Genomic DNA, 23,672 nt, shown 5'->3' on the forward strand with positions numbered 1-23,672 from the left:
TTTCTGCCTAATATGTTGGGAATCATTTGCAGCCTTTCACCAGCTTCGGTGATATTTGGAGAAGCATTTAGTGATGCGATCCAAACATAGACTTGGCGTGGATCTTAAAGTAATTTGAAAGGCACGAGACGCGGGGTTCATGCCCGTGTACTTGATTAGAAGACTGAAAATAGAGAGAGTGGCCGTGTACTTCAGTACTAGAAGATTGAAAGAAGCGGTGCCCGTTACATCAGATCAGAGATGGATGAAGAGAGAGAGAGAGAGAGAGAGAGAGAGAGAGAGAGAGAGAGAGAGAGAGAGAGAGAGAGGAACATCCTACTCCCCTCTGCGGCCGGAGTGAGGGAAATGCGTGTGAGATTCCACTCACACGGTCACACACACATATCTCCCGGTCCTTTTCTTTTGACCTTTCATCGACTCACATGGATGGATGCAGCTGCAACTTGCAATGCAACAGGAACATGTGATTCCTGGAGGGCCTACGCATCACGCGTCCATGACTCGTCAATATGCGGACTAAAATCAATCAGCGTCTACAAATAATGCATCTTATCAAATCATAGGTTTTCCATCTCATCAGCATCTATAGTAGTAGTAATAATAATAAAACAATGATAATAATAATAATAACAATCGTATTTATCACGAGGGTGATGTACAACGAATCAACGCATCCCCGCACTTTACACATCTTCAGAATTTTGGTGCCAAGAATATTTGTACAACGAACCAATACCATAGCTTCTTTTTTATAATGCTGAAAACTTAAATGGAGTTGTAAGTTAAAAAAATAATTATTAATGATCTAACTTTCAAAAGTCAATCTTTTTCTATTTTAATTGAACATATAAAAAAATAATACTTATATTACACATTAATATGGTTAGATAGATCTTTGAATCTATTTTATAATAAATTTATATAGACATATAGATTTTACTAATATTTTCTATAAATTTATTAATACAACTTCAAAATCGATATAAATACTACGCTGACAGCTATTTTAAGACCGTTTGCGCGTTTTCCGTGTGAGCGTAGCAATAGTCAACAAAAGGCCCACTTTCACGCTGATCGCTGACTCATGCCTTAGACATTTGACCCCCGGACCCGAACGCAACAGGTCATCGACAGACAACGCGCCCCACCACCAGCGAAAACTCCCATCCCCAGCCGTCGATCGCCTCCCAACTCCGTCACCGACGGCCCGGATCAAATCAAACGGCCCCGCAATTAAACTACTCCGGAGGGGCGAGTGGGCGACCGGCTTTTTCAAAGCGGGAGGGACCCGGCTGCTATTTTTATATAAACCGGCGTCCTCGGCCGCGAAAAAGAAATGCGATTTTTTTTCTCTCTCCCTCTCTTCGTTCACTCTCTCTGCGCTCTCCGGACTCCGGTCTTCTTCCTCGCCTTCACACCTTCTGACATTTGCGATTCATTTACCGTACCGTGAACGACGACCGCCGCCCTCCGGCCTCCGGGTCGCCCCCCCCTGGATTCGCGCCCGCGCCACCGCGTCTCCGGATCCTCTCGGAGGTGAGCTCGTGGCTAGAGCGATGCCTTTTGTGGGTACGATGGATTTCGTGCTTGCCCTTCGCCTGGTCGAGTTCCTGGCGTGCGAATCTCTGGATTATTATTAGGGGCATTCCGTCCGTGCAGCGGGGTCCTCGTGCCCGTTTCGATGCGTCTGCGCGCAAGAAATCGCTGTCCCGGGTCGTCACTCGCCGCGGCCGTCGACGTCGATCTCGGGTGTATGTCCGCGCCGGCCGCTTCTGGGATTTCTCGCGGAGACGGCTCCCCCGTGATCCGCTCACGGGCTGCTTTCTTTCGTGGCTCAAAGCTTTTTCCCGATTCCTGTGCGTGTGGCGTACTGGTGTTACGATGTACTCAGCTGAGCTTCTGAGCTTTTTCGTAGAATCTGAGTGAAAATTTCCCTTATTTTTTCTGCTGTCCAGATCTGCTGCTGAGGGAGATGCATATAATCTGAGCTGCTCGTGAAGTGTCCAGAAGAGGTTCCTTTTTTTTTCGTGCGTGTATAATGGAGGAAGTGGAGGAGGCGAACAGGGAAGCCGTGGAGAGCTGCCGCAGGGTGCTAGCCTTGCTCTCCCATCCGCATGACCCCGCGCAGGTCAGGAGCATAGCTCTGGGGACGGACGAAGCATGCACCAAGTTTAGGAAGGTGGTCTCCCTGCTCAGCAATGGAGAAGTAGGAACAGGAGAAGCCGGACCATCAGGCACAAGCGCAAGCGCAAGCCATCCTAGAGCTAAGCTTGTTAGCAGAAGACAGAATCCAGGGTTCTTGACTCAGAAAGGCTTCCTGGACAGTAACACCCCGGTCGTGGTGCTGAACAGCGCCGCCCATCCTTCTCCGACCTCCGCGCAGGTGCATCCAAGAGCCGGAGCATTGGATACGGAGGGCGTGCACCCCCTCGGAGTTGGAGGACCTCCCAAGCTGGTCCAGCCTTTGTCCGCGCATTTTCAGTTCGGCAATGTGTCGTCGAGGTATCAGCAGTTACCGAGTCATCATCATCGTCATCAGCAGCAGGAGAAGCTGCAGGCCGCCGAGATGTTCAAGAGAAGCAACAGCGGGATAAACCTGAAGTTCGAGAGCGCCAGCGGCACGGGTACAATGTCGTCGGCGAGGTCCTTCCTGTCGTCTCTGAGCATGGATGGCAGCGTGGTGGCTAGCCTGGATGGCAAGCTGCCGTCGTCGTCGTCATCGTTCCGTTTGATCGGTGCGCCTGCAATGAGCGATCCGGCGAACGCCGCGCAGCAGGCCCCGAGGCGGCGGTGCACGGGCCGCGGGAAGGACGGGACTGGCAAGTGCGCTTTGGCGGGCAGGTGCCATTGTTCAAAGAGAAGGTATACCATCTGCTACCTCTGTGCTTGCTACCAGAGCATCTCCAACCAGATCCTAATACCACTAATTCCAATCCTCAATTTAGGGAAAAATGGAAAAACAGACGTCCAATGGAGATCCTTATCAGTATTTTAAATTCAAGGTTTTTTTTAATATGATCGCTGTTTTTATTTATTTTTTTGGTTTCAGTAAGAAGTTGCGGGTGAAGAGGTCGATTAAGGTTCCTGCCGTTAGTAACAAGATCGCTGATATACCTCCGGATGAGTACTCGTGGAGGAAGTATGGGCAGAAGCCGATCAAGGGTTCCCCTCATCCTAGGTATGGACTGAACACTGAAGTAGTATGATTAGTCTAGTCTAATCTTTCTTGCATGCTAGACGATTCCACAATTAATGCCACCAACAATGTCAACTCATCAGTTTTGTCAGCAAGGACGTCTCATCATCTGCAATGTGATAATGCGGTACAAGTTCCATGATATACTCAAGTGCCTTGTTGATAAATAACGAACCGATGATAATCATAACACACTTTATCTGAGTGGATATGCTTATCTACATTTGTTTTCTGCACCTCTTCTTTTTTTCCTTTCCCATGGATTCCCTCCCAACACTTGGTGTGGGGGGCACTTAAGACATGTTTGGCATGGAATTCCCTTCCATGTGGATTCTCTCCAATTCCCTTGTCAGCTCATCGTTTTCTTGAATGAAATGCAGGGGCTACTACAAATGCAGCAGTGTGAGGGGCTGTCCAGCTAGGAAGCACGTGGAACGGTGTGTGGATGATTCGGCGATGCTCATCGTGACATACGAGGGCGAGCACAACCACACCGGAATGCCAGCTCAGTCAGCAGCAGCAGCAGCACAGGTGTAGCCGTGTAGTCGTAGAGAACTCATCATCAGTTCATCACTGCACCCCCGCCTCCCCCTCCTTGAGGACGAAGTGGCACCACCAACATGGCCTCTGTTGGTCACCAGGTCGTCGAGATGTCTGGTCCTGCTTGCGCCCACAAGATCTGTAGCGAGAATGGAGTGTGGGTGTACACAAGACTTTCTAATCCATTTGTGGGGGCAGCTGGCTGTCGCTCAGGATTATTTATTGTGGTCTTGTTGAGAGGTGGAAGGGAGAAAGTAAAAGTTTGGCGGGAACGGGATAGCCGTGTAAACTACTTGTTCATAGCACAATCGTCAGCGGCACTGCCTTCGTTTCTCTGCTACGGTTCTTTTTTGAAACGAACCAGGCAGGAGAGCTGTCGATTATATTTATAAAGAAGAAGTGGTCCGGATCGAACTAATCAACAAAACAAACAATAGGCGGTTGGATTGGGACATCAACACGCTGACACCATACAACTTAACTCGCCGGTTGGATTGAGACATCAACACGGCACCACACTCACCGCCGACACAGAGTGCCCAAACAAACACAGGCAGCGGCAACCCCACACGAGAGCATATAAAACTGCTTAAGGTCATCGTTGTCAAGCAAGGATGCAGAGCATCCAGCAACTCCGACTTTCCAAAGCAGCCGACAGACGAACCAAACGAAAAGCAGACAGACAACCCTAAGCGAAAGGTCTCAACAGGTCATCGTTGCCGGGCTCAAGGCACAGAGCAGCTCCGACTTCCAATCTTGACCCTCCGCCCTGCCTTCGGTTTTTGCCCGACCTTCGAAACATTCTGGACCACGAAGAAGGGAGGTTCGCCTCATGTTATCGTTGCCGAGCCACATCCCCTGACATAGCAGCTCCGACTTCACGTTGCAAAACCCCACCTCCACCTGCGTACCAGGCGTCGAGAAGCGAAGCAACAGTTGAAGGCAAAGCCGTGGCCGAGACGAACTTAAGAAGCGACGCCTTCAGGAAGGGAGTGACGCCACCGTGACGCCACCGTCGCCTGTCCGCGATGGACCGGGCTTTCACCCAAGGAAGATAGCGTTGGAGATGCGATGCCCTCAACAGGGGAAGCGGCACCCATGGGCGTCACCATCGCCGAGACTTTCGCCCAAGAGCCCCAAGCATCGCGTCTGGCCGAAACCTCGAGACACAGCAAGCTGCCTCCGTCGTCGCCGCTGACCCGTCGTCCTGCATAATGATGAAGATTTTGGGACATGCCGCCGCCACCACCCTGCGCTAGTCCGAGCCACTAGCCGACGCTGCTGCAGACGAGAGGTCCCGCTCCAGCCTCTCCAGGCCAGAACGGCCAGAGGCGGTGGCACCAGCCACGACCGCCGTCGACATAGCCGGTCGCAGTCATACCAGCCAAAGCCACGTTGTGTCGGCCACGCCAGCCGCAACCGTTGCTGGACGCCAGACGTTGCCCCTCCCACGCACAGGTGCGCGCCCCTGCCTCGCGGGCACCGGATCCGGCCCGGGCCTAGCCGGATCTGGGACCACCTGCCACCCGCCGCCGGGAAGGACGTCCCGCGCCGGCGAGCACTCTCCAGGGGGCGAGGCGGCCACGCCTGGCATGAGCCCACCACCACGGCTGGACGCCACCCATGCCACAGCCCGGCAGATGACCCGCCGGCCGCCGCGGACGCAGCCGTTGCCGTCACCACAGACGAAGCGCAGGAGCCCAGAGCCGGCAGAAACGCCCTGCCGCCGCCTTCACTGCTAGCCGCACGAGCATCTGGCCGGCTAGCTCCGACGGCGGCGAGGTAGAGCGAGGTGGGAGAGGAGGTGGCGGCGGCTAGGGTTGGTGCCGCCCGAGCTGAGCGACGCGGGGGAATAGATGCACTTGTTCTGCTGATGTGTCTCTGACTCCTACTACGGTTCTGAAATCTATTTCTGTTGTTTAGCATAGGAATTCTTTTTTTATTAGCATACGCAGTTTCAGAGAGTGCCAGAGTGGTGGTAGAAAACTACTTGTAATTAATAGCATCCGAAATGTCGGTTTCATCAGAAGTTACGGGCAAATATGAGCTACTAGCTAGAAAACTGCAGGAACATTTCATGTTCTCTTCATAGCTAATTGTGCAAATGCACTACGTACTGGTTACTAGCTAGAGCTCCCAAGGTCAAGATCATTTCTCAATGAGTGAGGATACGTTTTTTTTGGGACCTGTCGACCGTAGCTGACCTAGCTGGAGCTCATTTCTCCATGCGGTCGACCTCGACGATCTCGTTGCCGTCGTTGTCGGGGTTTCTCATCATCGCCCACCTTGGAGATAATTGCCATTATGGAAGAAGAGAGAAGCGGTTTCGACGAAATGGAGGCGTTGGCGTTGGCTTCTCTGTTTTGGAGACGCAGACGACAGACAAACTCCAAAATGGATACGAGACACTCACTTAGGACTGCACAAACAGATATCAGTGTCCTTTCACCGTTTACCGTCACCGTGCTCAGACGCCATCTGACGTCGTCTTCTTCTCTCCGTCTGGCGTCGTCTTTTTCAGCTGCTTGCCGCCGCAGGCGACGCGGCGCCCCGTTATCTCCTTCACGCCGCCGTCGGTACTGATGGGCACGCCCGCGTGCTGTAGAAGCTCGCCCGCCGGTACTGCTCGTCTTTGATGGGCACGCCCGCGTGGTCCGCCGCGTCCGACGACGTCATGATCGCCGACTTCACCGCCGCGGGGACCAGCTCGGGTGAAGGCTCTTGATGACGGCCGCGATGCCGCTCAGGTGCGGCGTCGACATGGACGTCCCGGACTCCACCAAGAACGGCAGGCTCACGTCGTCCGCGAACTCCGGGTGCATCTCGCTGGGCACCCACGCCGCCAGGATGTTCATGCCGGGCTCCGTGATGTCCGGCTTCAGGATGCCCGGGCTCGCCCTGTTGGGCCCGCGCGACGAGAAGATGTCAGGTCCAAGCCAGAGGAGGAACAAGACATCGACAGCGAACTCGGCACGACGCAACGGCATGCGCGGCATCGTCGTCCTAACTCAAAGTTTGTTGGGCCGCAGTGGGCTCTGTAATGGCATGGGCCAAACTAGTGAATGAGCGGTAATCGGACGCGTGAGGGAGTGTGTTCCAGACGTTGGTAAAGGCGCCGCCGTGTTGGCTGACGGAGGCAAGCAACAAAAAGCACATTCGTATCCTTCTCTCGTCTTCCTCTCCTTCTCCAATCCCTCTCCGAGAGCTTCTAGCCTAGCACTCCGTTAACATTTGGTATCGGACGAGTTCGATCTAGAGGATCTACCACCAATACCCGGTCGTCGTCCTCGCTCGACAGCGTCGGCAGCGATGGATGCAGCGCTGCAGCGGGTGCTGGATCAGCTCGCTCCGATGCAGCGGGCGTTGGATCAACTCGCTCCAATGGAGGCGCGCCTGACTGAAGTGATGTCCTGCCGCTACGACGACCTCACGCGACGCATCACGGACGTCGAGCAGAAGTCCGAGGCGCGATTCATCTCCCTCGAGATGGATCAAGCCCAGATCGAAGGATGGCGGCCAAGCATCGAAAAGCGCTTGGACAACATCGCGTTGGAACTGAATCGTGCCAACAAGTTCATGGAGCGCGGAACCCTCGCGACCGACTTCACCAAACCAGGGTTGATTCCATCCTCGTCAGCGGCGTTCGGGCGCCCATATGCTGGATTTCAAGTTCCCGATGGGCCAGATGGCCACCGCCTTCCTCATCACCACCGGGACGGTGGGTTTGAGCGAGTTCCACTCCAAACCCACGGCCCGGTCAAGGGTACGTGTCCTGATCCATTCTCACATGGCCATGATCAGTTTGGTGATACTTCACGGGATGTAGATGGGAGCGGTCGTCGTGACGGAGTTCATGGGGGCAGTGGCAACCTGCCACGTCTCAATTTTCCTTCGTTCGACGGGGATAACCCGCAATTGTGGAAGTCCTTATGTGAAAATTACTTTGATATGTATGACGTTGATCCTCACATGTGGATACGGGTTGCTACTATGCATTTTTCTAGGCGCGCCAAGGTGATAGTTGCCTAGAGGGGGGGGGGTGAATAGGGCGAAACTGAAATTCTCAAAAATAATCACAACTACAAGCCGGGTTAGCGTTAGAAAAAAAATTAAGTCCGCGAGAGAGGGTGGAAAAACAAATCGCAAGCAAATACGGAGTGAGACACGTGGATTTGTTTTACCGAGGTTCGGTTCTCGCAAACCTACTCCCCGTTGAGGTGGTCATAAAGACCGGGTCTCTTTCAACCCTTTCCCTCTCTCAAACGGTCCCTCGGACCGAGTGAGCTTTTCTTCTCAATCACTTGGAACACAAAGTTCCCACAAGGACCACCACAAGATTGGTGTCTCTTGCCTCAATTACAAGTGAGTTTGATTGCAAGAAAGAATGAGAAAGAAAGCAAGCGATCCAAGCGCAAGAGCTCAAAAGAACACGACAAATCACTCTCACTAGTCACTAATGCTTTTGTGGATGTGGGAGAGGATTTGATCACTTGGGTGTGTCTTGTATTGAATGCCTAGCTCTTGTAAGTGGTTGGAAGTGTGAAAACTTGGATTTCTTGAATGTGGGGTGGTTGGGGGTATTTATAGCCCCAACCACCAAACTAGCCGTTTGGTGGGGCTGTCTGTCGCATGGTGCACCGGACAGTCCGGTGCACACCGGACATGTCCGGTGCGCCAGCCACGTCACCAAAGCCGTTGGGTTCCGACCGTTGGAGCTCTGTCTTCTGGGCCCGCCTGGATGTCCGGTGGCGCACCGGACATGCACTGTAGAGTGTCCGGTGCGCCAGCATGGGCGTGCCTGACTTCTGCGCGCGCTGGCGCACATTCAATGCGCTGCAGGTAGCCGTTGGCGCCGAAGTATCCGTTGCTTCGATGTCACACCGGACAGTCCGGTGTACACCGGACATGTCCGGTGAATTATAGCGGACTAGCCGTTGCGAATTCCCGAAGCTGGCGAGTTCCAGAGCCGCTCTTCCTTGGAGCACCGGACACTGTCCGGTGAATTATAGCGGAGCGCCTCTGTATTTTCCCGAAGGTGACGAGTTCAACTTGGAGTCCTCTGGTGCACCGGACACTGTCCGGTGGCACACCGGACAATTCGGTGCGCCAGCCAGAGGTGCCTTCGGTTGTCCCTTTGCTCTTTTGTTGAACCCAAAACTTGGTCTTTTTATTGGCTAAGTGTGAACCTTTGACACCTGTATAACTTATACACTAGAGCAAACTAGTTAGTCCAATTATTTGTGTTGGGCAATTCAACCACCAAAATCAATTAGGAAAATAGGTGTAAGCCTAATTCCCTTTCAATCACCCCCTTTTTGGTGATTGATGCCAACACAAACCAAAGCAAGTATAGAAGTACATAATTGAACTAGCTTGCATAATGTAAGTGCAAAGGTTGCTTGGAATTGAGCCAATATAAATACTTATAAGATATGCATGGATTGTTTCTTCATTTTTAGCATTTTGGACCACGCTTGCACCACATGTTTTGTTTTTGCAAATTCTTTTGTAAATCCTTTTCAAAGTTCTTTTGCAAATAGTCAAAGGTAAATGAATAAGATTTTGCAAAGCATCTTCAAGATTTGAAATTTTCTCCCCCTGTTTCAAAACTCCCCCTTAATGAAATCCTCCTCTTAGTGTTTAAGAGGGTTTTGATATTAATTTTGAAGAGGTTATACCAATTTGAAATTATATCACAAGTAAGATACCAAGTTGAAAAAACTCTTTGAAAAACTAAAATTTTAGAAATTGGTGGTGGTGCGGTCCTTTTTCTTTGGGCTCATACTCTCTCCCCCTTTGGCATGAATTGCCAAAAACAGAATCATTAGAGCCCTTGAATTACTTTCTTCCCCTTTGGTCATAAATAAATGAGTGAGGATTGTACCAAAGACGAAGAACTCTCCCCCAAAAGATGGAGAGATGCGCGGAGCAACGGCGAGGGATGAGTTACGGAGTGGAAGCCTTTTGTCTTCGCCGAAGACTCCAATTCCCTTTCAATATACCTATGACTTGGTTTGAAATAGACTTAAAAACACATTAGTCATAGCATATGAAAGAGACATGATCAAAGGTATATATAAGAGCTATGTGTGCAAATCAACAAAAGAAGTTCCTAGAATCAAGAATATTTAGCTCATACCTAAGTTTGTTAAAAGTTTGTTCATCAAGAGGCTTGGTAAAGATATCGGCTAATTGATCTTTAGTATTAATGTAAGAAATCTCGATATCTCCCTTTTGTTGGTGATCCCTTAAAAAGTGATACCAGATACCGGATGGCTATGTGTTTAGTGCGGCTATGCTCAATGGGATTATCCGCCATGCGGATTGCACTCTCATTATCACATAGAAGAGGAACTTTGGTTAATTTGTAATCATAGTCCCTAAGGGTTTGCCTCATCCAAAGTAGTTGCGCGCAACAATGTCCTGCGGCAATATACTCGGCTTCGACGGTAGAAAGAGCTACGGAATTTTGCTTCTTTGAAGCCCAAGACACCAAGGATCTTCCCAAGAACTGGCAAGTCCCTGATGTGCTCTTTCGATTGATTTTACAACCCGCCCAATCAGCATCTGAATAACCAATCAAATCAAAAGTGGATCCCCTAGGATACCAAAGCCCAAACTTAGGAGTATAAACCAGATATCTCAAGATTCGTTTTACGACCGTAAGGTGAGCTTCCTTAGGGTCGGCTTGGAATCTTGCACACATGCATACGGAAAGCATAATATCCGGTCGAGATGCACAAAGATAGAGTAAAGATCCTATCATCGATCGGTATACCTTTTGATCAACGGATTTACCTCCCTCGTCGAGGTCGAGATGCCCATTGGTTCCCATGGGTGTTTTGATGGGTTTGACATCCTTCATTCCAAACTTGCTTAGAATATCTTGAGTGTACTTCGTTTGGCTGAGGAAGGTGCCTTCTTGGAGTTGCTTCACTTGAAATCCTAAGAAATACTTCAACTCCCCCATCATAGACATCTCGAATTTATGTGTCATGATCCTACTTTGAAGCCCATTAGTGATAAGGAAATCCCTAAGGCATTCGTACCATGCTCTTGGGGCTTGCTTGAGCCCATAAAGCGCCTTAGAGAGTTTATACACATGGTTAGGAGTCTCACTATCTTCAAAGCCGGGAGGTTGCTCAACATAGACCTCTTCCTTGATTGGTCCATTTAGGAAGGCACTTTTCACGTCCATTTGGTAAAGCTTGAAGCCATGGTAAGTAGCATAGGCTAATAATATACGAATTGACTCAAGCCTAGCTACGGGTGCATAGGTTTCACCGAAATCCAAACCTTCGACTTGGGAGTATCCCTTGGCCACAAGTCGAGCTTTGTTCCTTGTCACCACACCATGCTCATCTTGCTTGTTGCGGAAGACCCATTTGGTTCCTACAACATTTTGATTAGGACATGGAACTAAGTGCCATACCTCATTCCTAGTGAAGTTGTTGAGCTCCTCTTGCATCGCCACCACCCAATCCGAATCTTGAAGTGCTTCCTCTACCCTGTGTGGCTCAATAGAGGAAACAAAAGAGTAATGCTCACAAAAATGTGCAACACGAGATCGAGTGGTTACCCCCTTATGAATGTCGCCGAGGATGGTGTCGACGGGGTGATCTCGTTGGATTGCTTGGTGTACTCTTGGGTGTGGCGGCCTTTGTTCTTCATCCTTCTTGTCTTGATCATTTGCATCTCCCCCTTGATCATTGTCGTCATCTTGAGGTGGCTCATTTGCTTGATCTTCTACTTCATCAACTTGAGCTTCATCCTCAATTTGAGTTGGTGGGGATGCTTGCGTGGAGGAGGATGGTTGATCTTGTGCATTTGGAGGCTCTTCGGATTCCTTAGGACACACATCCCCAATGGACATGTTCCTTAGCGCGATGCACGAAGCCTCTTCAATACCTATCTCATCAAGATCAACTTGCTCTACTTGAGAGCCGTTAGTCTCATCAAACACAACGTCACAAGAAACTTCAACTTGTCCGGAGGACTTGTTAAAGACTCTATATGCCCTTGTGTTTGAATCATATCCTAGTAAAAAGCCTTCTACAGTCTTAGGTGCAAATTTAGATTTTCTACCTCTTTTAATAAGTATAAAGCATTTGCTACCAAAGACTCTAAAATATGAAATGTTGGGCTTTTTACCGGTTAGGAGTTCATAAGATGTCTTCTTGAGGATTCGGTGTAGATATAACCGGTTGATGGCGTAGCAGGCGGTGTTGACCGCCTCGGCCCAAAACCGATCCGAAGTCTTGTATTCATCAAGCATGGTTCTTGCCATGTCCAATAGAGTTCTATTCTTCCTCTCCACTACACCATTTTGTTGTGGCGTGTAGGGAGAAGAGAACTCATGCTTGATGCCCTCCTCCTCAAGGAAGCCTTCAATTTGTGAGTTCTTGAACTCCGTCCCGTTGTCGCTTCTAATTTTCTTGATCCTTAAGCCGAACTCATTTTGAGCCTGTCTCAAGAATCCCTTTAAGGTCTCTTGGGTTTGAGATTTTTCCTGCAAAAAGAATACCCAAGTGAAGCGAGAATAATCATCCACTATTACAAGACAATACTTACTCTCGCCAATGCTTATGTAAGCAATCGGGCCGAATAGATCCATGTGGAGTAGCTCAAGCGGCCTGTCGGTCGTCATGATGTTCTTGTGTGGATGATGGGCACCAACTTGCTTTCCTGCTTGGCATGCGCTACAAACCCTGTCTTTCTCAAAATGAACATTGGTTAGTCCTAAAATGTGCTCTCCCTTTAGAAGCTTATGAAGATTCTTCATCCCAACATGGGCTAGTCGGCGGTGCTAGAGCCAACCCATGTTAGTCTTAGCAATTAAGCAAGTGTCGAGTTCAGCTCTATCAAAATCTACCAAGTATAGCTGACCTTCTAACACTCCCTTAAATGCTATTGAATCATCACTTCTTCTAAAGATAGTGACACCTACATCAGTGAAAAGACAGTTATACCCATTTTGCATAATTGAGATACAGAAAGCAAATTGTAATCTAATGAATCTACAAGAAAAACATTGGAAATAGAATGGTCAGAAGATATAGCAATTTTACCCAATCCTTTGACCAAACCTTGGTTTCCATCCCTGAATGTGATCGCTCGTTGGGGATCTTGATTTTTCTCGTAGGAGGAGAACATTTTCTTCTCCCTAGTCATGTGGTTTGTGCACCCGCTATCGATGATCCAACTTGAGCCCCCGAATGCATAAACCTACAAAACAAGTTTAGTTCTTGACTTTAGGTACCCAAACGGTTTTGGGTCCTTTGGCATTAGAAACAAGAACTTTGGGTACCCAAACACAAGTCTTGGATCCCTTGTGTTTGCCCCCAACAAACTTGGCAACTACCTTGCCGGATTTGTTAGTTAAAACATATGATGCATCAAAAGTTTTGAATGAAATGTCATGATCATTTGATGCATTAGGAGTTTTCTTCTTAGGCAACTTAGCACGGGTTGGTTGCCTTGAACTAGATGTCTCACCCTTATACATAAAAGCATGATTTGGGCCAGAGTGAGACTTCCTAGAGTGAGTTCTCCTAATCTTGCTCTCGGGATAACCGACAGGGTACAAAATGTAACCCTCGTTATCCTAAGGCATGGGAGCCTTGCCCTTAACAAAATTAGACAATTTTTTAGGAGGGGCACTAATTTTGACATTGTCTCCCCTTTGGAAGCCAATGCCATCCTTGATGCCAGGGTGTCTCCCATTATAAAGTATACTACGAGCAAATTTAAAATTTTCATTCTCTAAGTTATGCTCGGCAATTTTAGCATCTAATTTTGCTATATGATCATTTTGTTGTTTAATTAAAGACATGTGATCATAAATAGCATTGATATCAACATCTCTACATCTAGTACAAATAGATACATGCTCAACGATAGATGTAGAGGGTTTGCAAGATTTTAATTCTACAACCTTAGCAAGTATTATATCGTTCTCACTTCTAAGGTTAGAAATAGTAACATTGCAAACATCAAAATCTTTAGCCTTAGCAAGCAATTTTTCATTTTCAACTTTAAGGCTAGCAAGGGAAATGTTCAATTCTTCAATTTTTGCAAGCAAATCATCATTGTCATTTCTATGATTGGGAATTGAAACATCACAAGCATTTGAATCAACCTTAGCCATTAATTTAGCATTTTCATTTCTAAGGTTGTTAATAGTTTCATGGCAAGTGCTTAGCTCACTAGATAGTTTTTCACATTTTTCTACTTCAAGAGCATAAGCATTTTTAACCTTAACATGTTTCTTATTTTCTTTAATTAGGAAGTCCTCTTGGGAATCCAAAAGGTCATCCTTCTCATGAATGGCACTAATTAATTCATTTAACTTTTCCTTTTGTTCCATGTTAAGGTTGGCAAAAAGGGTATGCAAATTATCTTCCTCATCACTAGCATTATCATCACTAGAAGATTCATATTTAGTGGAGGATTTTGATTTAACCTTCTTCTTTTTGCCGTCCTTTGCCATGAGGCACTTGTGGCCGACGTTGGGGAAGAGAAGGCCTTTGGTGACGGCGATGTTGGCGGCGTCCTCGTTGGAGGAGGAGTCGGTGGAGCTCTCGTCGGAGTCCCACTCCCGGCAAACATGGGCATCGCCGCCCTTCTTCTTGTAGTACATCTTCTTTTCTCTCCTCTTGCCCTTCTTGTCGTCGCCCCTGTCACTGTCACTAGATATTGGACATTTTGCAATAAAATGACCGGGCTTACCACATTTGTAGCACACTTTCTTGGAGCGGGGCTTATAATCTTTCCCCCTCCTTTGCTTGAGGATTTGATGGAAGCTCTTGATGATGAGTGCCATCTCCTCGTTGTCGAGCTTGGAGGCATCGATAGGTTGTATACTTGATGTAGACTCTTCCTTCTTCTCCTCCATCGCCTTGAACGCGACCGGTTGTGCTTCGGGTGTGGAGGAGGTGCCTTGCTCGATGATTTTCTTTGAGCCTTTAATCATTAGCTCAAAGCTCACAAATTTTCCTATAACTTTCTCGGGAGACATTAGCTTATATCTAGGATCACCTCGAATTAATTGAACTTGTGTAGGGTTAAGAAATACGAGGGATCTAAGAATAACCTTGACCATCTCATGGTCATCCCATTTTTCGATCCCGAGGTTGCGCACTTGATTCACCAAGGTCTTCAAGCGGTTGTACATGGCTTGTGGATCCTCCCCTTGGTGAAGCATGAAGCGACCGAGCTCCCCCTCGATCGTTTCCCGCTTGGTGATCTTTGTCACCTCGTCTCCTTCGTGCGCGGTCTTGAGTACGTCCCAAATTTCCTTCGCACTTTTTAATCCTTGCACCTTATTATACTCCTCTCGACTTAGAGAGGCGAGGAGTATAGTAGTGGCTTGGGAGTTAAAGTGGTGAATTTGGGCCGCCTCGTCCGAGTCGTAGTCTTCATCCCCTACGGATGGTACCTGTACACCAAACTCAACAACATTCCATATGCTTGTGTGGAGTGAGGTTAGATGATGCCTCATTTTGTCACTCCACATATTATAATCTTCACCGTCAAAAACTGGTGGTTTGCCTAATGGAACGGAGAGCAAAGGAGTACGTTTTGAAACATGGGGATAGCGTAGAGGAATCTTACTATACTTCTTGCGCTCTTGGCACTTAGAAGTAACGGACGGTGCATCGGAGTCGGAGGTCGATGGTGATGAAGAGTCGGTCTCGTAGTAGACCACTTTCCTCATCCTCTTGTGTTTGTCGCCTCTCCGATCCGACTTGTGGGAAGAGGATTTCTTCTTCTTCCCCTTCCCTTTGTTGGAGGAGTTTTTCTTCTCCTTCCTCTTGTTGCGGGACTCTTCCGATGAAGTCAACCCGTGGCTTGTAGCGGGCTTGTCGCCGGTCTCCATTTCCTTCTTGGCGAGTTCTCCCGACATCACTTCAAGCGGTTAGGCTCTAATGAAGCACCGTGGCTCTGATACCAATTGATAGTCGCCTAGAGGGGGGGTGAATAGGGCGAAACTGAAATTCTCAAAAATAATCACAACTACAAGCCGGGTTAGCGTTAGAAAAAAATTAAGTCCGCGAGAGAGGGTGGAAAAACAAATCGCAAGCAAATACGGAGTGAGACACGTGGATTTGTTTTACCGAGGTTCGGTTCTCGCAAACCTACTCCCCGTTGAGGTGGTCACAAAGACCGGGTCTCTTTCAACCCTTTCCCTCTCTCAAACGGTCCCTCGGACCGAGTGAGCTTTTCTTCTCAATCACTTGGAACACAAAGTTCCCATAAGGACCACCACAAGATTGGTGTCTCTTGCCTCAATTGCAAGTGAGTTTGATTGCAAGAAAGAATGAGAAAGAAAGCAAGCGATCCAAGCGCAAGAGCTCAAAAGAACACGACAAATCACTCTCACTAGTCACTAATGCTTTTGTGGATGTGGGAGAGGATTTGATCACTTGGGTGTGTCTTGTATTGAATGCCTAGCTCTTGTAAGTGGTTGGAAGTGTGAAAACTTGGATTTCTTGAATGTGGGGTGGTTGGGGGTATTTATAGCCCCAACCACCAAACTAGCCGTTTGGTGGGGCTGTCTGTCGCATGGTGCACCGGACAGTCCGGTGCACACCGGACATGTCCGGTGCGCCAGCCACGTCACCAAAGCCGTTGGGTTCTGACCGTTGGAGCTCTGTCTTCTGGGCCCGCCTGGATGTCCGGTGGCGCACCGGACATGCACTGTAGAGTGTCCGGTGCGCCAGCATGGGCGTGCCTGACTTCTGCGCGCGCTGGCGCGCATTCAATGCGCTGCAGGTAGCCGTTGGCGCCGAAGTATCCGTTGCTTCGATGTCACACCGGACAGTCCGGTGTACACCGGACATGTCCGATGAATTATAGCGGACTAGCCGTTGTGAATTCCCGAAGCTGGCGAGTTCCAGAGCCGCTCTTTCTTGGAGCACCGGACACTGTCCGGTGTACACCGGACAGTCCGGTGAATTATAGCGGAGCGCCTCTGTATTTTCCCGAAGGTGACGAGTTCGACTTGGAGTCCTCCGGTGCACCGGACACTGTCCGGTGGCACACCGGACAGTCCGGTGCGCCAGACCAGAGGTGCCTTCGGTTGTCCCTTTGCTCTTTTGTTGAACCCAAAACTTGGTCTTTTTATTGGCTAAGTGTGAACCTTTGACACCTATATAACTTATGCACTAGAGCAAACTAGTTAGTCCAATTATTTGTGCTGGGCAATTCAACCACCAAAACTTACACCTATTTTCCTAATTGATTTTGGTGGTTGAATTACCCAACACAAATAATTGGACTAACTAGTTTGCTCTAGTGAATAAGTTATACAGGTGCCAAAGGTTCACACTTAGCCAATAAAAAGACCAAGAATTGGGTTCAACAAAGAGAGCAAGGGATAACCGAAGGCAGCCCTGGTCTGGCACACCGGACTGTCCGGTGTGCTACCAGACACTACACCGGACAGTCCGGTGCACCACCGGACAGTGTCCGGTGCACCAGGGGACTTCACGCTGAACTCCTCACCTTCGGGAAAATCCAGAGGCGCTCCACTATAATTCACCGGACATGTCCGGTGCACACCGGACTATCCGGTGAGCCAGCGGAGCAACGACTACTTCGCGCCAACGGTCACCTGCAGAAGCATTAAATGTGCGCCAGAGCGCACAGAAGTCAGGCACGCGCGAAGTGGCGCACCGGACACTCTACAGTACATGTCCGGTGTGCCACCGGACATCCAGGCGGGCCCAGCAGTCAGAGCTCCAACGATCGGAACCCAACGACCTGGTGACGTGGCTGGCGCACCGGACACTGTCCGGTGTGCACCGGACTGTCCGATGCACCATGCGACAGATAGCCTCCACCAAACGGCTAGTTTGGTGGTTGGGGTTATAAATACCCCCAACCACCCCACATTCAAATCATCCAAGTTTTCACACTTCCAACCACTTACAAGAGCTAGGCATTCAATACAAAACACACCCAAGTGATCAAATCCTCTCCCAATTCCACAAAAGCTTTAGTGACTAGTGAGAGTGATTTGTTGTGTTCCTTTGAGCTCTTGCGCTTGGATCGCTTTCTTCTTTCTCATTCTTTCTTGTGAATCAATACTCAATTGTAACCAAGGCAAGAGACACCAATTGTGTGGTGGTCCTTGCGGGGAAGTTTTGTTCCCGATTGATTTGAGAAGAGAAAGCTCACTCGGTCCGAGGGACCGTTTGAGAGAGGGAAGGGGTTGAAAAAGACCCGGCCTTTGTGGCCTCCTCAACGGGGAGTAGGTTTGCGAGAACCGAACCTCGGTAAAACAAATCCGCGTGTCACACTCTTTATTCGCTTGCGATTTGTTTTGCATCCTCTCTCGCGGACTCGATTATATTTCTAACGCTAACCCGGCTTGTAGTTGTGATTAACTTTGTAAATTTCAGTTTCGCCCTATTCACCCCCCTCTAGGTGACTTACAATTGGTATCAGAGTCCGGTGCTTCATTAGAGCCTAACCGCTCGAAGTGATGTCGGGAGATCACGCCAAGAAGGAGATGGAGACCGGCGAAAAGCCCACTACAAGCCACGTGAAGGCTTCATCAGAAGAGTCCCGCAAAAAGGGAAAGGGGAAGGAGAAGAAAGCTTCTTCCCACAAGTCACATCGGAGTGGCGACAAGATAAAGAAGACGAGGAAAGTGGTCTACTATGAGACCGACACTTCATCACCATCTACCTCCGGCTCTGACGCGCCCTCCGTAACTTCTAAGCGCCATGAGCGCAAGAAGTTTAGTAAGATCCCCTTACGCTATCCTCGCATTCCTAAACATATGCCTTTACTTTCCGTCCCATTAGGCAAACCACCAACTTTTGATGGTGAAGATTATGCAAGGTGGAGTGACTTAATGCGATTCCATCTAACCTCACTCCACAAAAGTATATGGGATGTCGTTGAGTTTGGTGTACAGGTACCATCCGTAGGGGATGAGGATTATGATGAGGACGAGGTGGCCCAAGTCGAGCACATTAACTCCCAAGCCACAACCATACTCCTCGCCTCTCTAAGTCGAGAGGAGTACAACAAGGTGCAAGGATTAAAGAGCGCCAAGGAAGTTTGGGATGTGCTCAAGACCGCGCACGAGGGTGATGAACTAACCAAGATCACCAAGCGGGAAACGATCGAGGGGGAGCTCGGTCGCTTCCGTCTTCACCAAGGGGAGGAGCCACAAGACATGTACAACCGGCTCAAAACCTTGGTGAATCAAGTGCGCAACCTCGGGAGCAAGAAATGGGATGACCACGAGGTGGTTAAGGTTATTCTAAGATCACTTATTTTCCTTAACCCTACTCAAGTGCAATTAATTCGTGGCAATCCTAGATATACACTAATGACTCCCGAGAAAGTAATCGGGAATTTTGTGAGCTTTGAGTTTATGATCAAGGGCTCACGGAAGATCAACGAGCTTGACGGTCCCTCCACGTCCGAAGCACAACCGGTCGCATTTAAGGCGACAGAGGAGAAGAAGGAGGAGTCTACACCAAGTAGAACACCCATCGACGCCTCCAAGCTCGACAACGAGGAAATGGCGCTTGTCATCAAAAGCTTCCGCCAAATCCTCAAACAAAGGAGGGGGAAGGACTACAAACCCCGCTCCAAGAAAGTATGCTGCAAATGTGGTAAGCCCGGTCATTTTATTGCAAAATGTCCACTATCTAGTGACAGTGAAAGGGGCGACGATAAGAAAGGAGAAGAAAAGGTACTACAAGAAGAAGGGCGGCGATGCCCATGTTTGTCGCGAGTGGGACTCCGACGAAAGCTCTAGCGACTCCTCCTCCGACGAGGACGTCGCCAACATCGCCATCACCAAAGGACTTCTCTTCCCCAACATCGGCCACAAGTGCCTCATGGCAAAGGACGGCAAAAAGAAAAAGGTTAAATCTAAATCCTCCACTAGATATGAATCCTCTAGCGATGATAATGCTAGTGACGAGGAAGATAATTTGCGTACCCTTTTTCCCAACTTAAACATGCAACAAAAAGAGAAAATAAATGAATTAATTAGTGCCATCCATGAGAAGGATGACCTCTTGGACTCCCAAGAGGACTTCCTAATCAAGGAAAACAAAAAGCATGTTAAAGTTAAAAATGCTTATGCTCTAGAAGTTGAAAAATGTGAAAAAATATCTAGTGAGCTAAGCACTTGCCATGAGACTATAGATAACCTTAGAAATGAGAATGCTAATTTGTTAGCTAAGGTTGATTCTATTGCTTGTAATGTTTCAATTCCCAATCTTAGAAATGATAATGATAATTTGCTTGCTAAGATTGAAGAATTAAACATTACTCTTGCTAGCCTTAGGAATGAAAATGAAAAATTGCTTACTAAGGCTAAAGAACTAGATGTTTGCAATGTTACAATTTCTGATCTTAGAGATAAAAATGATATATTGCATGCTAAGATTGTTGAACTTAATTCTTGCAAACCCTCTACATCTACCACTGAGCATGTCACTATTTGCACTAGATGTAGAGATGTTGATATTAATGCTATTCATGATCACATGGTTTTAATTAAACAACAAAATGATCATATAGCTAAACTAGATGCTAAAATTGCCGAGCATGAACTTGAAAATGAAAATTTTAAATTTGCTCGTAGTATGCTTTATAGTGGGAGACGCCCTGCCATTAAGGATGACATTGGCTTCCAAAAGGGGGACAATGTCAAACTTAATGCCCCTCCTAAGAAATTATCTAACTTTGTTAAGGGCAAGACTCCCATACCTCAAGATAACGAGGGTTACATTTTGTACCCTGTCGGTTATTCTGAGAGCAAAATTAGGAGAATTCATTCTAGGAAGTCTCAGTCTGGCCATAATCATGCTTTTATGTATAAGGGTGAGACATCTAGTTCTAGGCAACCAACCCGTGCTAAGTTGCCTAAGAAGAAAACTCCTAGTGCATCAAATGATCATAGCATTTCATTTAAAACTTTTGATGCATCATATGTATTAACTAACAAATCCGGCAAGATAGTTGCCAAATATGTTGGGGGCAAGCACAAGGGGTCAAAGACTTGTGTTTGGGTGCCCAAAGTTCTTGTATCTAATGCCAAAGGACCCAAAACCATTTGGGTACCTAAAGTCAAGAACTAAACATGTTTTGTAGGTTTATGCATCCGTGGGCTCAAGTTGGATCATCGACAGCGGGTGCACAAACCACATGACAGGGGAGAAGAAGATGTTCTCCTCCTATGAGAAAAACCAAGATCCCCAACGAGCTATCACATTCGGGGATGGAAATCAAGGTTTGGTCAAAGGATTCGGTAAAATTGCTATATCTCCTGACCATTCCATTTCCAATGTTTTTCTTGTCGACTCTTTAGATTACAACTTGTTTTCCGTTTCTCAATTATGTCAAATGAGCTACAACTGTCTATTCACTGACGTAGGTGTCACTGTCTTTAGAAGAAGTGATGATTCAATAGCATTTAAGGGAGTGTTAGAGGGTCAGCTATACTTGGTAGATTTTGATAGAGCTGGACTCGACACTTGCTTAATTGCTAAGACTAATATGAGTTGGCTCTGGCACCGCCGACTAGCCCATGTTGGGATGAAGAATCTTCATAAGCTTCTAAAGGGAGAGCACATTTTAGGATTAACAAATGTTCATTTTGAGAAAGACAGGATTTGCATCATCCACATAAGAACATCATGACAACTGACAGGCCGCTCGAGTTCCTACACATGGATCTATTCGGCCCGATTGCTTACATAAGCTTCGGCGAGAGTAAGTACTGTCTAGTTATTGTGGATTATTATTCTCGCTTCACTTGGGTATTCTTTTTGCAGGAAAAATCCCATACCCAAGAGACCTTAAAGGGATTCTTGAGACGGGCTCAAAATGAGTTCGGCTTGAGGATCAAAAAGATTAGAAGCGACAACGGGACGGAGTTCAAGAACTCACAAATCGAAGGCTTCCTTGAGGAGGAGGGCATCAAGCATGAGTTCTCCTCTCCCTACACGCCACAACAAAATGGTGTAGTGGAGAGGAAGAATAGAACTCTATTGGACATGGCAAGAACCATGCTTGATGAGTATAGGACTTCGGATCGGTTTTGGGCCGAGGCGGTCAACACCGCTTGCTACGCCATCAACCGGTTGTATCTACACCGAATCCTCAAGAAGACATCATACGAACTCCTAACCGGTAAAAAGCCCAATATTTCATATTTTAGAGTCTTTGGTAGCAAATGCTTTATACTTGTTAAAAGAGGAAGAAAATCTAAATTTGCTCCTAAGACTGTAGAAGGCTTTTTACTAGGATATGATTCAAACACAAGGGCATATAGAGTCTTTAACAAGTCCTCTGGACAAGTTGAAGTTTCTTGTGACGTTGTGTTTGATGAGACTAACGGCTCTCAAGTAGAGCAAGTTGATCTTGATGAGATAGGTGATGAAGAGGCTCCGTGCATCGCACTTAGGAACATGTCCATTGGGGATGTGTGTCCTAAGGAATTCGAAGAGTCTCCAAATGCACAAGATCAACCATCCTCCTCCACGCAAGCATCTCCACCAACTCAAAATGAGGATGAGGCTCAAATTGATGAAGGAGAAGATCAAGCAAATGAGCCACCTCAAGATGACGGCAATGATCAAGGGGGAGATGCAAATGATCAAGACAAGGAGGATGAAGAACCAAGGCCGCCACACCCAAGAGTCCACCAAGCAATCCAACGAGATCACCCCGTCGACACCATCCTCGGCGACATCCATAAGGGGGTAACCACTAGATCTCGTTTTGCACATTTTTGTGAGCATTACTCTTTTGTTTCCTCTATTGAGCCACACAGGGTAGAGGAAGCACTACAAGATTCGGATTGGGTGGTGGCAATGCAAGAGGAGCTCAACAACTTCACTAGGAATGAGGTATGACATTTGGTTCCACGTCCTAATCAAAATGTTGTAGGAACCAAGTGGGTTTTCCGCAACAAGCAAGATGAGCATGGTGTGGTGACAAGGAACAATGCCCGACTTGTGGCCAAGGGATACTCCCAAGTCGAAGGTTTGGATTTCGGTGAAACCTATGCACCCGTAGCTAGGCTTGAGTCAATTCGTATATTATTGGCCTATGCTACTTACCATGGCTTCAAGCTTTATCAAATGGACGTGAAGAGTGCCTTCCTCAATGGACCGATCAAAGAAGAGGTCTATGTTGAGCAACCTCCCGGCTTTGAAGATAGTGAGTACCCTAACCATGTGTACAAACTCTCTAAGGCGCTTTATGGGCTCAAGCAAGCCCCAAGAGCATGGTACGAATGCCTTAGAGATTTTCTTATCACTAATGGATTCAAAGTCGGAAAAGCCGATCCTACTTTATTCACTAAAACTCTTGAAAATGACTTGTTTGTATGCCAAATTTATGTTGATGATATTATATTTGGGTCTTCTAACGATTCTACATGTGTGAAGAATTTAGTAGGATCATGACACAGAAATTCGAGATGTCTATGATGGGGGAGTTGAAGTACTTCTTAGGATTTCAAGTGAAGCAACTCCAAGAAGGCACCTTCCTAAGCCAAACGAAGTATACTCAAGACATTCTAAGCAAATTTGGGATGAAGGATGCCAAACCTATCAAGACACCCATGGGAACCAATGGGCATCTCGACCTCGACGAAGGAGGTAAATCCGTCGATCAAAAGGTATACCGGTCGATGATAGGCTCTTTACTCTATTTATGTGTATCTCGACCGGATATTATGCTTTCCGTATGCATGTGTGCAAGATTCCAAGTCGACCCTAAGGAAGCTCACCTTACGGCCGTAAAACGAATCGTGAGATATTTAGTTTATACTCCTAAGTTTGGGCTTTGGTATCCTAGGGGATCCACATTTGATTTGATTGGTTATTCGGATGCCGATTGGGCGGGGTGTAAAATGAATAGAAAGAGCACATCGGGGACTTGCCAGTTCTTG

General features: G+C 47.7%; 1 protein-coding gene and 1 pseudogene across 3 annotated transcripts; one reads left to right on the forward strand and one right to left on the reverse strand.

Moving 5' to 3' along the window:
* Positions 1-1,324: 1,324 nt before the first annotated feature.
* LOC100192894 (uncharacterized) lies at positions 1,325-4,150 on the forward strand. 3 transcript variants are annotated; one of them, XR_004858113.1, is made up of 4 exons: positions 1,325-1,536; positions 1,956-2,862; positions 2,946-3,178; positions 3,577-4,150. XR_004858113.1 is itself a non-coding variant. In XM_008682851.4 (4 exons), the coding sequence occupies exons 2-4, from the start codon at positions 2,039-2,041 to the stop codon at positions 3,731-3,733; spliced, it is 1,110 nt and encodes a 369-aa protein (XP_008681073.1). In that variant the 5' UTR covers positions 1,331-1,536; positions 1,956-2,038; the 3' UTR covers positions 3,734-4,150. The 3 variants fall into 3 exon arrangements, 2 of the variants coding, with proteins under 2 accessions (XP_008681073.1, NP_001131554.1); XM_008682851.4 differs by having other exon boundaries at positions 1,331-1,536; positions 3,050-3,178; NM_001138082.1 differs by having other exon boundaries at positions 1,395-1,856; positions 3,050-3,178; positions 3,577-4,069.
* A 2,148-nt stretch (positions 4,151-6,298) lies between these two features.
* Positions 6,299-23,672, reverse strand: part of LOC109939639 (subtilisin-like protease) — a 36,746-nt pseudogene continuing 19,372 nt past the window's right edge.

The sequence above is a fragment of the Zea mays genome, chromosome 5 (assembly GCF_902167145.1).
Source record: "Zea mays cultivar B73 chromosome 5, Zm-B73-REFERENCE-NAM-5.0, whole genome shotgun sequence".
NCBI lineage: Eukaryota > Viridiplantae > Streptophyta > Magnoliopsida > Poales > Poaceae > Zea > Zea mays.

Coding starts and splice junctions, on each gene's coding strand:
- LOC100192894 (XM_008682851.4), top strand. CDS start 2,039: ATGGAGGAAGTGGAGGAGGCGAACAGGGAAGCCGTGGAGAGCTGCCGC. Junction 2,863..3,049: donor TGCCATTGTTCAAAGAGAAG/GTATACCATCTG, acceptor TTTTGGTTTCAG/TAAGAAGTTGCGGGTGAAGA. Junction 3,179..3,576: donor AAGGGTTCCCCTCATCCTAG/GTATGGACTGAA, acceptor AATGAAATGCAG/GGGCTACTACAAATGCAGCA.